Consider the following 13,895-nt stretch of genomic DNA (forward strand, 5'->3'; position numbering starts at 1 on the left):
CTTGCATGTAGATGTTCAGTGTACCCAGAGAAACTGGCATGGGCAGAATTTGTTGCAGGTTGATTTAGATTCCATTGCCTTGAGAAATCCAGGGTCCCCTTGCCAGTTCAGATTAGAATTTCTCTTGGCTTGTTGTCCAGTTTTATAACTTTGTGGTTGCTCGTTGGCAGATTGTAGTTAACGATGTGGTGAACCAAAGCTTATAGAATAGCTTTTGGCAAAAGTGACAATGTCAGTGCTAAGTTGGTTTATATTTGGAGTTTAGGAAGTACTTATGTGGATTTACGTCCATTTAAATGAAACGAAATGGATGGTGCATATGCTGTCACCCAGGCCAATGAGGTTGAATTGCTTTCTCATATTCTATTAAACTACTGCGTAATGCTAATCTGGAAATATTACAAGATAGTTCCTGTAACAGGATAATTTTAAGGCTGAAGTATTAAGTGAAGTTGGAGGGAAATAGAAGAAGATAAAGATTTACAAGATGGCTTATCTTGCAACATGTTTGTTTGGTCACTTTTGTTTTGTAACAGGTTTGTCAACAGCCCGACTGTGGAAAATGCCGAGCTTGTAAAGATATGGTGAAGTTTGGAGGCAGCGGTCGCAATAAGCAGGCATGTTTGCAGAGAAGGTAAAATCAACCAACATGATATATCATAAAATAACAAAACATTGTAGTTTAATTACAAGAAACATTGTTTCTTTTTCAGGAATATCAAATGCTAATTTGGCATTAAGGAAATGGATACTTTTTAACAGTGTCATATGTAATTGAATTAAGACTGAATTGGAAGAATCACTTAATTAAGTGTGCAGCTGTTGTTCATAAGATGAAACTCCTGGTGATGTGAAATTCTGTATCCTTCTTTCTGCCAAATATATTGTGTGTACAGAGCAGTGATCAGAAAAATGTAGTGCTGCAAGGCATGACCATGTCAAGAACTAATCCCACTTGCAACTAGAAAATGTAACAGATTCCTTCTTCAGTATTTTCAATCATTTTGCTTTAGCCCTGTCTATGGTGGTGTTGGAAAGAATGCCAAGAGTGCAATGACGATACCTGAAAATAAATGAGCTGGAGGTAAATGTATGAATTCAGAAAACTGTAGAAACTGTCCAACCAAAAAAATAAATCTTCATTTTAAAGCGCTAGCTGTACTTGGCTTTTTAAAGAGCCAATATATTGCAGGTTGCTGAGATTGTTCTGTCCTTTTCTCAAGGTGTCCGAATCTGGCTGTGAAGGAGGCTGATGATGATGAAAATGATGAAGATGATTCTGAGATAATTGACAAAGCTTCTCCCAAAAGAATGTTACAGGGCAGGAAAAAGAAGCAGTCTAAGAGCCGCATCTCCTGGATTGGAGAGGCTATCAAGGTAAACTCAACTTAGTTCACAGTATTCATGTAATAACAAAACAAAGAGCTACTGATTTATAAACTACTAGAAATCCTAAACTCACTCTAGTCCTTTTAAACAAGGAACTTCTCTGCTTCATTAGGTAAAACAGCTTGAGACAAACAAGATTGACATTATAGGTTATGATCTTGAAACATCCCTAAACTGCTTCAAATGTAATAAGTTTCTCAGAAGTTCAGTTGTTTTTGCACAAAATGATGATTAAACAATCCCGCAATCAACAACAAGGTGAACATGTGTGCGTTTTTTGGTGGTATTGGTTAAGAGAAGCTTATTGACCAGAGTGCAGACATAATTCTCTGCTTTTTATAAAGTGGGTTGCATCTGAGCTGCCAAGTGATAGATGGAACCTGGATTTAATGGATCATCTAAAGGATGGAACTTTCGACAATGCAGCAGATCTTTGTACTGCTGTTGACATCTCAGTCCAGGTGAAGTGTTGAGGATGGAGCTTGAATCTGCTGTTGTCCTTTGTTTTCTGGCATCTGGATTTGAGTTCAAACTGGAGTGAAGTCTGGCACATAATTATTCATATTTGATTCAGCTATATTTCATAGAATCCCTACAGTATGGAAACAGGCTCTTTGACCCAACAAGTCCACACCGAACCTCTAAGTGTCCTACCCCGACCCATCCCCCTTTAACCCACCTAATCTACACCTCCATGAACACTACGGGAAATTTAGCATGGCCAATCCACCTAACCTGCACATCTTTGGACATCTTTCGGTAACCTTACTTGGCTAAAGGATAACTGATGTGAGAAAATAACAGAAACCCAATGTGGACTTTCAGAATACCAAAATCTTCAGTAATCATATTTTAAAAGGTAATGTTGCTGTTTAAACTGAGTTACCCTTATGAATCCCTCCTTCACCGTCACTATTGAACAGACACTTTTGGTGTGGAGTAATAACATTTAGCCCTGCTAACTGCTTTGCAGCCACCACCCCTTCCTGCATGCACTGTTAAACATATATTTACTGAGGCTGCTTTGTGCGATATGGTGAATGTAACTTTTTTGCCTCCTCAAACCCTATCGTGTACTTCTGTGGATATAACATACAATAGTTGAATCTTTGAGGGTGTGGGAGCAAAATTATGACACTGCTCCTTCAATGTTTAACCACGTGATCCATTGTGATCTAGAATTTTATTAGAATCTCCTGAAGAGAGACACAGATTGGATTGTCCATAATCCTCAGTGTATAATACCTCTTTGTTTCAGGCTGATGGCAAGAAAACGTATTACCAGAAGGTGTCTGTTGATGAAGAAGTTCTGGAGATCAGTGACTGTGTAGCTGTTAGCCCCGATGACCCAAGCAAACCCCTTTACTTAGCAAGGTTAGCATTTTCTAAACTATATGTTTTTGTACTAAAGTTACGAAAGAAAATTTGAGGTAATCAGATTTCTTGGAGTGGTGGTTTCTGCAAGATCAATGTCGGCTGCCTTTGAATTTGGCTGAAAAGGGAAGTCAGGGACAGCTTAAAAGTAAAGGAGAAAGCATATAAAGCAGCAAAGGGAATTGGGAAGCCTACAAAGACCAACAGAGGACAACTATAAAAAAAAAAGGATGGAGAAGATTAACTATAAGCGTAAGCTAGCCAGTAACACAAAAGAAGACTGCAAGAGTCCCTTTAGATTTATAAAGGGTAAAAGGCAGGCAGAAGTGGACACTGAGACGCTGGAAAATGATGCTGGAGAAGTAATAATGGGGAGCAAAGAAATGGCAGAGGAACTGAACAAGTGCTTTGCATCAATCTTCACGACTGTAGACATGAGTAACATCCCAAAAATTCAAGTGAGTCAGAGGGCAGAGGCGAATACAGTGACTATCACCAAGGAGAAGTGTTAGAAGAAACTGAAAGGCCTGAAGATGGATAAATCACCTGGGCTAGATTGACTGTTTGGCAGAAAGCAGAGAGTGGGGATAAATGGGTCCTTCTCAAGATGGCAGGTGGTGACTAGTAGAGTTCTGCAAGGGTTAGTGTTGGGACCACAACTTTTCTTGAGGGCATTCTGGCTAAGTTTGCAGATGATACAGAAATAGGTGGAGGGACAGGTAGTGTTGAGGATGTGGAGAAGCTGCAGAAGGATTTAAACTGCTTAGGAGAGTGGGCAAAGAAGTGACCGGTGGAATACAACATGGGAAAATGTGAGGGCATGCACTTTGGTAGGAAGAATACAGGCACAGACTATTTTCTAAATGGAGAAAAAATTCAGAAATCTGAAGTGCAAAAGGACTTCAAAGTCCTAGTCCAGGATTCTCTTATAGTTAACTTGCACGTGAGTTTGTAGTTTGTATGTTCTTCCTATGTCGATATTTATTTTGAGAGAACAAAAATATAAAAGCAAGGATGTACTTCTGAGACTTAGTAAGGCTCTGGTCAAACCACATTTAGAATATTGTGAGCAATTTTGGGTCCCATATCTCAGGAAGGATGTACTGGCCCTGGGCCAGGTCTAGAGGAGGTTCACTAGAATGATCCCAGGAATGAAAAGCTTAACGTATTATGAACATATGAGGACTCTGGGTCTATATTTAGAAGAATGAATTAGTTGGGGTGGGGGGGGGGGGGGGTAGGATTAATTGAAACTTACAGAATATTGAAAGGCCTGGATAGAATGATGTTGGGAGGATGTTTCCATTAGCAGGAGAGATTAGGACCCAAGGGCACAGCCTTAGACTAAAGTGAAGACCTTTTAGAACCAACATGAGGAGATGTCTTCAGCCGGAGAGTGGTAAATTTATAGAATTAATTGCCGTAGAAGGCTGTGGAGGCCTGTTTATTCTGTATATTTAAGACAGAGAAAGCTAGATTCTTGACTGTCAAGGGGATCAAAGGTTACGGGGAGAAGGCAGGAGAATGGAGTTGAGAAACTTATGAGCCGTGATTCAATGGGGAGCAGACTTGATGAGCCGAATGGCCTAATTTCTACTGCTTTTGTTTTATAGCTTGTGGTCTTATGATCTTGAGTAATTACTATATGGCAGAAAGAGTTGCCTTTGTCAGTTACAGACATGAGATCCACGAAATGAGGCGGATCCCTCACAAAAAAAAAGTTCATATAATAATTCCTAAACTACTAAACCCCCCAAGCAAGGCTATCCAAAACAGAGGTCAGAACCCGTAGTGGATTATGAGCTCTCTGGCAGCAGTGGAGTTTTGACTAAATTCTACCAATTCTGCTCCCTCTCATCCTGTTAAAATTAATTATCATTAGGATTGTACAGGTTGGGATTCATGATATCATTTGTTATTTCTTTATTACTCAATAATTCTGTTCCTTTTAAACAGTTGCAATCGGGATATACTTTGGAACTGATATAATAAGGTTTTATTTGTATTTCTCATGATTTCAGAGTATCACCTGCTCTGCAACATCTGTGTTAAATTACTACATATAATTATTGTATTGGCTAACGCAACAGGTTTTTTCAGGATTCTGTGTGAGATGGAATTGCCTCCTGTTAAATAGACAGATCCTCAAATTAAAAGTTTTGTAGTGCGGGACGATGAGTTATGAAACGTTATTTTTATGATCAATGGCATACATTTACACTTGATTCTGCAGAATCACATCTATGTGGGAAGACAACAATGGAAAGATGTTCCATGCAAATTGGTTTTGCCGTGGCACTGACACAGTGTTGGGTGAGACTTCTGACCCCCTTGAGCTCTTTCTGGTGGATGAGTGTGAAGACATGCAGCTATCCTATGTCGACAGTAAAGTTAAGGTCCTCTACAAGGCTGCTTCAGAGAATTGGGCACTAGAGGTGAGGAGATGTTTTATCTGAAAACTCTTCATTAGCTTTATCAGTTCCTTTTTGTATATTGAAAATGCTTACAGTTTTACTTCCTCTGAAATCTCAAATTGTTGGCGATGTAGCAATGTGTGAAGGAAATGCTCTGTGGTATGTCCGAAGGTTTGGATTTCCAAACTTGCCATTTAATTCCCATTGGAACTCAAGTCCAAGCATTATTTGGTTTGCTTCCTGCTTTTGGCCCATAGCATAGGCAAGCTTGAAGAATGTGTAATATTTAACTATAGTCTCATTACTTTTTGCTGTGCTGTGAGTCAGCAATAAATATGCTTCCTCACGTTCCACTAAGGTTGGTTAGTCCTAATCCTGGCCTTTGCTGCCCCATTCCTATCCCCACCACCAAAAACAAAAACAAAATACAACAGATGCTAGAAATCTAGAATGAAAACAAAAAATGCTGAAAATATTCATGTCTAAAAGCATTTGTGGAGAAAGGAAAAACAGGTAACACTTCAGGTCTGAGACTTTTCATCAGAATAACATCAAAGTTCCTGGGAAATGTAAAGGAAAGCGGATTTTTTTTGACATACTAATTAATGGTTGTAGGCAGACGATCAGCACTGGTTGTACTGAATGTCACAGTAGGCTTGGGTTATATATTCTACTCCTATTCCAATGTCTTGTGTTCCAGTACTGTATCTATGTCATTTGCTTGAGCATAAAACAGTGACTGACATGCTAGATTAGACTCTGGGGCAACAGCCTCATTTATACTGGGATAATGATGAAGAATGGGAATATTTGACCACCTCGTCCTTATCAATATCTACTCTTGAGTCATCTATTAATTTGAGATAACCTGAGTAATAAAAGAAAAGAATTAAAATGATTTTACATTTTTTTAAATGAAGCCAGACTTGCTTTGACAGACAAATTGGGCAGATTACCACTGACTATTTGTAATTTGCATCACTATTCTAAACTGTACCATCTATAATGTGACTTTACTTTTGTAACGATACTTCAGATTAATTTCATATGGAATATGCTGTGGATATTTTAATATGCCTTTATAATATAATACATCTTTCTACATCTTAGGGTGGAATGGATGAAGGTTTCGAACTGAAGATGGTTGAAGATGATGGGAAGACCTACTTCTACCAAATGTGGTATGACCCAGAGTATTCTCGATTCCAGACTCCTTCAAAATGTGAGCCAACTGAAGAGAATAAACACAAGTGAGTAAAGGCCAGTGATATTCATTTTGGGGATGTAGAGAGAGTTTTCCCTGTAGTTGCTGTTGCGAAGTTAGGCAAGTACTTGTGGTTTGGAAGGCAGGATGTTAGAATTTGTTTGTAAAATGATAGGGGGTGCGTGGTCCCTTTCAAAGATAATGTGCTAGGAGATCTTAAATTTTAGATTTTGCTAGGCTTGGAGATTTTAAAAAATGTCTGCAAGCAGCAGCAGGCGCATAGTTCCTGAAATTGAAACATTTGTATCGAAAGACTGTATGGTTAGCAACCCAGGCAGCAGTCTTATTTTTGTTATTAAGGCAACCAGTTTGACTATCAGCCAATTAATTTAAACTAGGCTCTTGGAGACTAAAAACCAAAACACATTAAAACAAGAACAAGACCCCAGTGACAGCATGCTGAAGCTACTGGATCTGTGCCTTACCACCCACCTCACTTTTAATGGCCACATATACAAACAGATCAACAGAACGTCCATGGGATCACCTATCTCCGACTAATAGTTGAAGCAGTGATGCAGAGACTTGAAAGTATGACCTTCCGCTAATCCAACCAAAACTATGGATACACTATGTGAATGACACCTTTGTCATTATTAAATGGACCAAACTAGAGGAGATGTACAATCTAATAAACAACACCCTCACTGGAATCAGATTCACCAGAGAAGAGGAGAAAAACGAACAGCTCCCGTTCTTAGATGTCATGGTAGAGCGCAGGCCAAATGGGGAATTCCTAACAAAGGTACACAGGAAAGCCACACACACTGACCCAAGTACTGAATTTTGACAGCAACCACCCTAACACACACGAGTGTAGTTGCATGACAGCATTATTTAAACGGGGCACAACACACTGCAGCAGCATGGAGCTGTGCCAAGAAGAAGAATATGTCTTCCAGGTATTCAAAGACAATGGATACCTGAAAAACTGGATCAGAAGATGCCTATTACACCAGTTACATCAGGAAGACACTACAAACCCCGACACACTCATCACGCTACCTTCCATCAAGAACACATCTGAACTGACTGCAAGACTCCTACGACCACTGGGCATCAGAGTAGCACACAAACCCACACCAACCCTACGACAACTGCTCACCTGAACCAAAGACCCACTATCCGCTATGGACGGGATCACTGTCATATACAAGATTCCCTGCAGAGACTGTGACAAACACTACATCGGACAAACAGAGGAAATTAACAAGGGTACACGAACATCAATTGACTACAAAAAGACAGGACCAGCACTCATTCATCTCTATCCACATGGATAAGGAGAACCACCAGTTCGACTGAGACAACACCAAGATCCTGGGACAGGCAAAGCAGAGACAAGTATGGGAATTCCTAGAAGCCTGGTACTCCATCAAGAAAGCCATCAACAAACACATAGAGATTGACCCCATATGCCCTCCATTTCGAAGGAAAACCATAAGTGAGGTAATCCAGCTCAATGGACACCAGAGTTTAAAAACCAAATGTGAAAACACACCAGCGCTTCATCGGAGGCAGCAATGATGATGTTACCCAGCAGGGTAATGAAACATTTGCGGAAACAATCACCTCGGCGAGCCAACCAACCGCAGTAAAAACAATTAAATTTATATCTAATGGTTTTGACAACCTAGGATCAGTCCTATTGTAGGAAATTGATCAGTCATCAAGATGTTTTTTAAAAAAAGGATATTTTTAAATAATGTGAGAGTAACTACCATCTTTTACAGTTAACGAGCAGCAGCCCTAAGAGAAAATCACTGGCTATTTGAGCTCTCTAAATTCTGAGAAAACCATCATCTGACTAAAGATACAATGGCACTCTTAGCTAAATGTTTGTAACACAAGAATTCGACGAGAAAAGTGTTCCTGTCTGAAGAACAGCAGAGAAGGCACCAAATATTCCGGATGATGTATGCTGGTTGTAATTTCAAGAGACTAAGTCTTAAGTTTCTTTTTATTAATTTGGTGTGTATAAATGGGATATGTATCTATTGGAACAGCTTACCATTACAATTTTGTTTTATTTGGGAATAGTTAGTAGTTAAGTAGTAGTTTTATTAATTTGCTCACTATTAGAGTTAGATAAATAAATTGTTATTTGTTGATTATAGAGTTACTGTCAGGAGTTCATTTCATTTATCCTCCCTTTTATAACCGATTGGGAGGTGAGAGGCAGGTTATAGCAGTCTCCACACTTCTTTCTTTAGTTGATTCTGAGGCGAGGCGAGCTTCCCTGGGTGTTTTGGTTTTAGTTATCAGAGGGGAGTCGACCTCCACCTCATAACATTGCTGAGGTCCAATACATAATTTGTGGTTAATCAGTTTTTAAAAACCTCATACATTTGAAATGATGGATTTGAAGACAGAGTAATAATTACATTTGTGTGAAAAAGCGATGCTTTTTTTTTAATAACCAAAGGACTGAAGTTGGAATTGGATGTATGATTTAAAATTTATGCTATCAAGGAATGTAGGTAGTGCTGGAAAGCAATGGTGCCAATCCTAATTGCCCTTGAACTGAGTGGCTGCGAGGTCATTTCAGAAGCAGGTAAGATTCAGCCATACTGTCATGGATCAGGAGTCACATGTCAGATAGATGGAGGTTGGCAGTTTTTCATTCCAAAAGTAAATTAAATGAGTTTTCATGATAATCAGAGATAATTTAATGATCACCATTACTGACTAGCTTTCGATCCCACGTTTATTAAATAACTTTAATTTCTATCAGCTGCCGTAGTGGGATTTGAACCCATGACCACACAATAATTTCTGCCTCTTGATTATTCAGTGATAGCAGAGCTACGTCACCATTTCCACTTGAAAGCAAGAGTTAGCTTAGTAAATTGGACTACGTGGATCCATCAATGGATGTACATAAACCAATGATGTAATAGAATATAGAACAAAGAATCCCGATAATTTCCATTGCCATCCAAGTTTTCTCATATATCTTACTTGGTTCACTTGTTAGCTGTTACCTGGACATCTTCAGGATTCCTTTTGCCATTCAAATCAGGAAGTGGATATTTTAGAACTGAAAGTAACCTTTGGGTAATGAAGAAGCTGGTATTATTATCCATTATCTGTAATTATATGACAATTGTATTGGCACTGCCTCACCTGTGAAGGCTTAATTTTTTTAAATGGCAAAATCTTAGAGCAATAGCGATCTTTGCCTCATATATTCCACATTTAACTTTTATATCTAATTTGGAGGACCTGTCTGTAAAAAGCCTTTACTTCACTGGTTCAATTTGGAAATGTTCTGCAACGTTGAAACTTTGATCTGAATGTTGTCACTTTTTACAAGTATTAGTCTTAACTGTGAGTTCTTTGGGCTGCTGGTTTTCTAGATTCTGTGACAGCTGTGCTCGTTTGGCTGACATCAGACAGAAAGAGATGCCACGAGTTCTAGAAGCGATGGACGTGAAAGATGACTCAAAGATTTTCTACTCGTTGGCTTCTAAGAATGGAACACAGTATAGAGTTGGAGACGGTGTTTACCTGCTACAAGATGCATTTTCTTTCAGGTAGTACTTTGCTGACCAGTACCAGTTCTCAACTGTTCATATGCTTGTGAAAGTAATGTCTATTCGCACTGGAAGAGCTTATTTCATGACCCAAATGTTGTGGAGGTTACTGTTGTCTTAGTGCAGGAGCAGTTGACTTTAAAGTTTGAACTCAGCATTTTCGAACACCTTTCTTTTTAAATTAGATCCCAGGATTTCGGTATTATTGGCTAGGACAGCACTTGTTGCTGTCCCTCATAGCCCCGAGACTGTGTGTCATTTTTGAATCTTCGCAGTCCGTTGGGAGGGGAAGTACAGTTCTGCTAGGGAATGAGACCTGGTTCTCTCCAAAGATGCTACCAGACATCCTGAGTTTCTCTGGCATTCTGTTTTGTTTCACGTTTCCAGCAAAAGTGATATTTTGCAATAATTAATATAATCGAGGTTTCAATCAGTAGTTGGCTACAACTGTCTTGTGTAATCTCCCGCTTGTGCCAACTAGAGCTGATCTTGTCTTATCAACAGTTTCAGCTCTAGAATTAGTCTTTGGTTTCCTGTTCTGATACCCTGCACAATGGTGCATTCGAGTAGGAGTGGAACCTGGCCCCAAACCTCATGATTGAACAACCTGCCACGTAAATGAAGGAATGGCTACTTGCATGTTATTGAAGAGTTTACAATTAGAAGTGTTCAGGGGAGGCCTCCATCTCTTTCCATATTTTTCTTTTGTTTTGCTGGGTTGGTCACTGTCTTTTTTTTTAAACTTCATCTAAATACAACATGGAGGGATAGTTTTTAAAGTAGCTATGGACAACTCATTTTGAAGCAACCTGTGTTTCTGCACCCTATCCATTACAACCAGCTTTGGCAGTTGCATATTTGGATTTCTTTATTCATGCACGAGATGTGGGCATCACTGGCTAGGCCAGCATTTATTGCCCATCCCCAGTTGCCCTTGAGAAGATGATGGTGAGCTGCCGCCTTGAACCACTGCAGTCTGTTTGCTATTGGTAGACCTACAAAGTTCCAGGACTGTGACCCTGTTTGAGAGGGATTTGAAAGAGGAGTCTAAGTCCTATGATCATTAGTACAAATGATCTTTATTTGGAGCTCCTTAATACATAGCATAGGAGAGGTTTCTAGGACAGTCTACTTTTTCCAGTAAAATACAGGATATTGATACATACTGTGCTACAATGGTTTCATGCAGCATTGACATCAGCGCTTGCCATATCCCCTCTGGCCTATACATCCAGTCCTACGAATACACGATCAATGATGGACAACTTCATGTCCAACCGTAGGTTCTCCCATCATCTCGTGATGTTTGCCAGCTCCCCCATCACCTGTCCTTGGGCTTTTACAATACATCGTATGGCCCACATTCCAATACCGAGTTTTATGTCCCTTGCAAGAAATTTTCCAGATGCTAACTGGTACCCTTATCAAGGTTCTCTAAGGATGTTTATCAGAACCAATCTCTGTGTCCAAAGCTGACTGTCTCCAGAAATCTAATGAAAATTTCCAGTATTTAGTATGTTAAAACTACTATTGTACAAATATATGTATTCATTCTAATATATAATTATAATTGTTTAAAGGCCTCATCTAAAGTGGGCCAAGCTTTCTCTTTCTGTTTCATATAAAAATCAAAAATGTCAAATCAGTTTCCATTTGAGCTGACTTACCAGTGTTTTACAGAGTGCATTCTTCTCCATCTTACTAAGATTCAGGCATTTTGTTGTCTGTGAAGGTCATGATTTGAGCATATGAGAAATGCTGCATTAGCTACAGTTTCTTCTTCCATCAATTTGCCAATTAAAAACAAAAACCACAAGTAGTTACAACAAACCCAAAAACACTGACAGGATGGTGATATATTTTTACATCAGTATTCTTGGTCTTCACTGTATCACAGATCTTCTCCTTTGTTCTTATTGATCCATCCCACCTGTTTTGAAACCTCTTACATTTCTATCTATCTTCAGTTGACCACAGATCATTGGCCTGAAGCATCAATTCACATTCTGCCCACAAATATTGCCTGACCTGAGTTTTTCCAACTTATTTTTTGTTTTGTATTCAAGTGCAGTTCTTACTGTTTCAAGATATTGTATGGTAAATTTAGAAATGATCTGAGTTGTTAATTGAAGATAGTAAGAACTGCCGGTGCTGGAGTCAGAGATAACAGTGTGGAGCTGGAGGAACACAGCAGGCCAGGCAGCACCAGAGGAACAGGAAAGCTGACCTTTCAGGTCAGGACTCTTCTTCAAAAATTGTTAATTGGTTAGTTATGTTAAAAAGTGAGTGTAAGATGAAGGAACACACTAAAAGGAGAAAAAATCAGATTTGTTTGAAGAGATTATTACAACCTGGTCCTCTGGTAATTTTATAACCTTTTGATATCTTTTGTTTAGTGTGAAACCATCCAGTCCTGGAAAGCGACCGATAAAGAAAGATGATGTGGATGAAGACCTTTACCCTGAATACTACCGCAAATCCTCTGACTATATTAAGGGCAGCAACCTAGATGCACCTGACCCATTTCGAATTGGCCGCATTCAAGAAATCTTCTGTCACAAGCGAAGTAATGGAAAACCAAACGAAGCAGATATTAAGCTGCGTATCAATAAATTCTATAGGTGAGCAGATCCCAAAACACCACGCTGCAGCAAATATTAACTATCTCGTTCGAGTACTGTGTGTTCTATGAATTGATGATAATCCCATGTTTGGTTTGTATCTGCACCTTCCAGTTTATCCTGCTTGTCTGGCCACAGATTTAGGGAGATACCTTCTATGCCAAATGGGGTACTGAGGAAGCATCAGACATCTTCTAAGAAGTAGTCAGGTTTTTGCTCTCAACACTGAGCAAACTGGCTGCCAGTATCCAGGAGGTACAAAAGTTATCTTTTAAGAAATTCAATGACATAAATAAGAGCATGGGACAACTCAACATCTGATTGAACCTCTTGCACTATGCAATAAGACCATGAGTAAATGTTAAATAAACTCTGCTTTCCTGAATCCCACATATCTTGAATCTTTTACTGCCCAACCGTCCATCAAACAACATCTTGAACGAAGAAATTTCTCACTACTTAAGTCTGAGATGCTGAGGCAGTACCTTAAAGTTTCAGTTCTGCAGCCAGGGGCTTTGGTATGTATCTGGTTGTTTCTTTGGATGTGTGAGGAACTTTCTGTTGGCAGATACAGAAGCTATTATTTACATAGCAAGATCCAAAAGTCAGTTTACAGGAGTAGTATTTTCTGAGACACTGGCAGAACTTTTCTGTCTTTGTATAGTGCTATAGGATCAGCATTGGCTGCATGAACAAATAATCTAAGGTCTTGGATTAAGTACTGATCCAGAATATTCCATGAATCGTGTGATCAGTGCTGCCAAGTGATCCTAGCTGTCACACCCAACACCAGAAATTAACTTCTGACTTAATGTGTGTTTCCATTGAAAGATCTGCTTGACTTGCCCGTTTTAGGCAAGAGTTCCATTTTGTAATGCTTAGAGAGTTTGAGTTGTGCTTCTTTACACTGCAACTAATTGGAATTTTTTCTTTCAGAGCTGAGAACACACACAAAGGGCTTAAAGCCAGTTACCACACTGATATCAACTTGTTGTATTGGAGTGACGAAGAGGTGATTGTGGATTTCAAAGATGTTCAGGGACGCTGTACTGTGGAATATGGAGAAGATCTTACTGTGTCCATTCAGGAGTATTCTGCTGGAGCGTCAGACAGATTCTATTTCTTAGAGGTTAGACCTTTTAAAACAATGAGCTTTTAAATTCTAATGGAGTTGTTCTGCCACTTTCTCCAGGTCTTATCTGATGAACATTATTCCAACAAAAGGATCAGTTAAGTGGCACAAAGATTCATGCATTGGAATGCGGCAGAATGCCTTGTGTAAACAGAAACTCCTCTG

General features: G+C 39.3%; 1 protein-coding gene across 1 annotated transcript in view; it reads left to right on the top strand.

Moving 5' to 3' along the window:
- The window catches only part of dnmt1 (DNA (cytosine-5-)-methyltransferase 1), a 61,489-nt gene that overhangs the window by 36,316 nt on the left and 11,278 nt on the right, over nucleotides 1-13,895 (top strand). The window contains exons 16-23 of the mRNA XM_048521784.2: nucleotides 537-634; nucleotides 1,224-1,377; nucleotides 2,648-2,763; nucleotides 4,997-5,198; nucleotides 6,288-6,427; nucleotides 9,801-9,977; nucleotides 12,374-12,598; nucleotides 13,535-13,727. Coding sequence (XP_048377741.2) covers nucleotides 537-634; nucleotides 1,224-1,377; nucleotides 2,648-2,763; nucleotides 4,997-5,198; nucleotides 6,288-6,427; nucleotides 9,801-9,977; nucleotides 12,374-12,598; nucleotides 13,535-13,727 — 1,305 coding nt within the window. The remainder of the gene's footprint in view (nucleotides 1-536; nucleotides 635-1,223; nucleotides 1,378-2,647; nucleotides 2,764-4,996; nucleotides 5,199-6,287; nucleotides 6,428-9,800; nucleotides 9,978-12,373; nucleotides 12,599-13,534; nucleotides 13,728-13,895) is intronic.

This window comes from Stegostoma tigrinum, chromosome 35 (genome assembly GCF_030684315.1).
Source record: "Stegostoma tigrinum isolate sSteTig4 chromosome 35, sSteTig4.hap1, whole genome shotgun sequence".
NCBI lineage: Eukaryota > Metazoa > Chordata > Chondrichthyes > Orectolobiformes > Stegostomatidae > Stegostoma > Stegostoma tigrinum.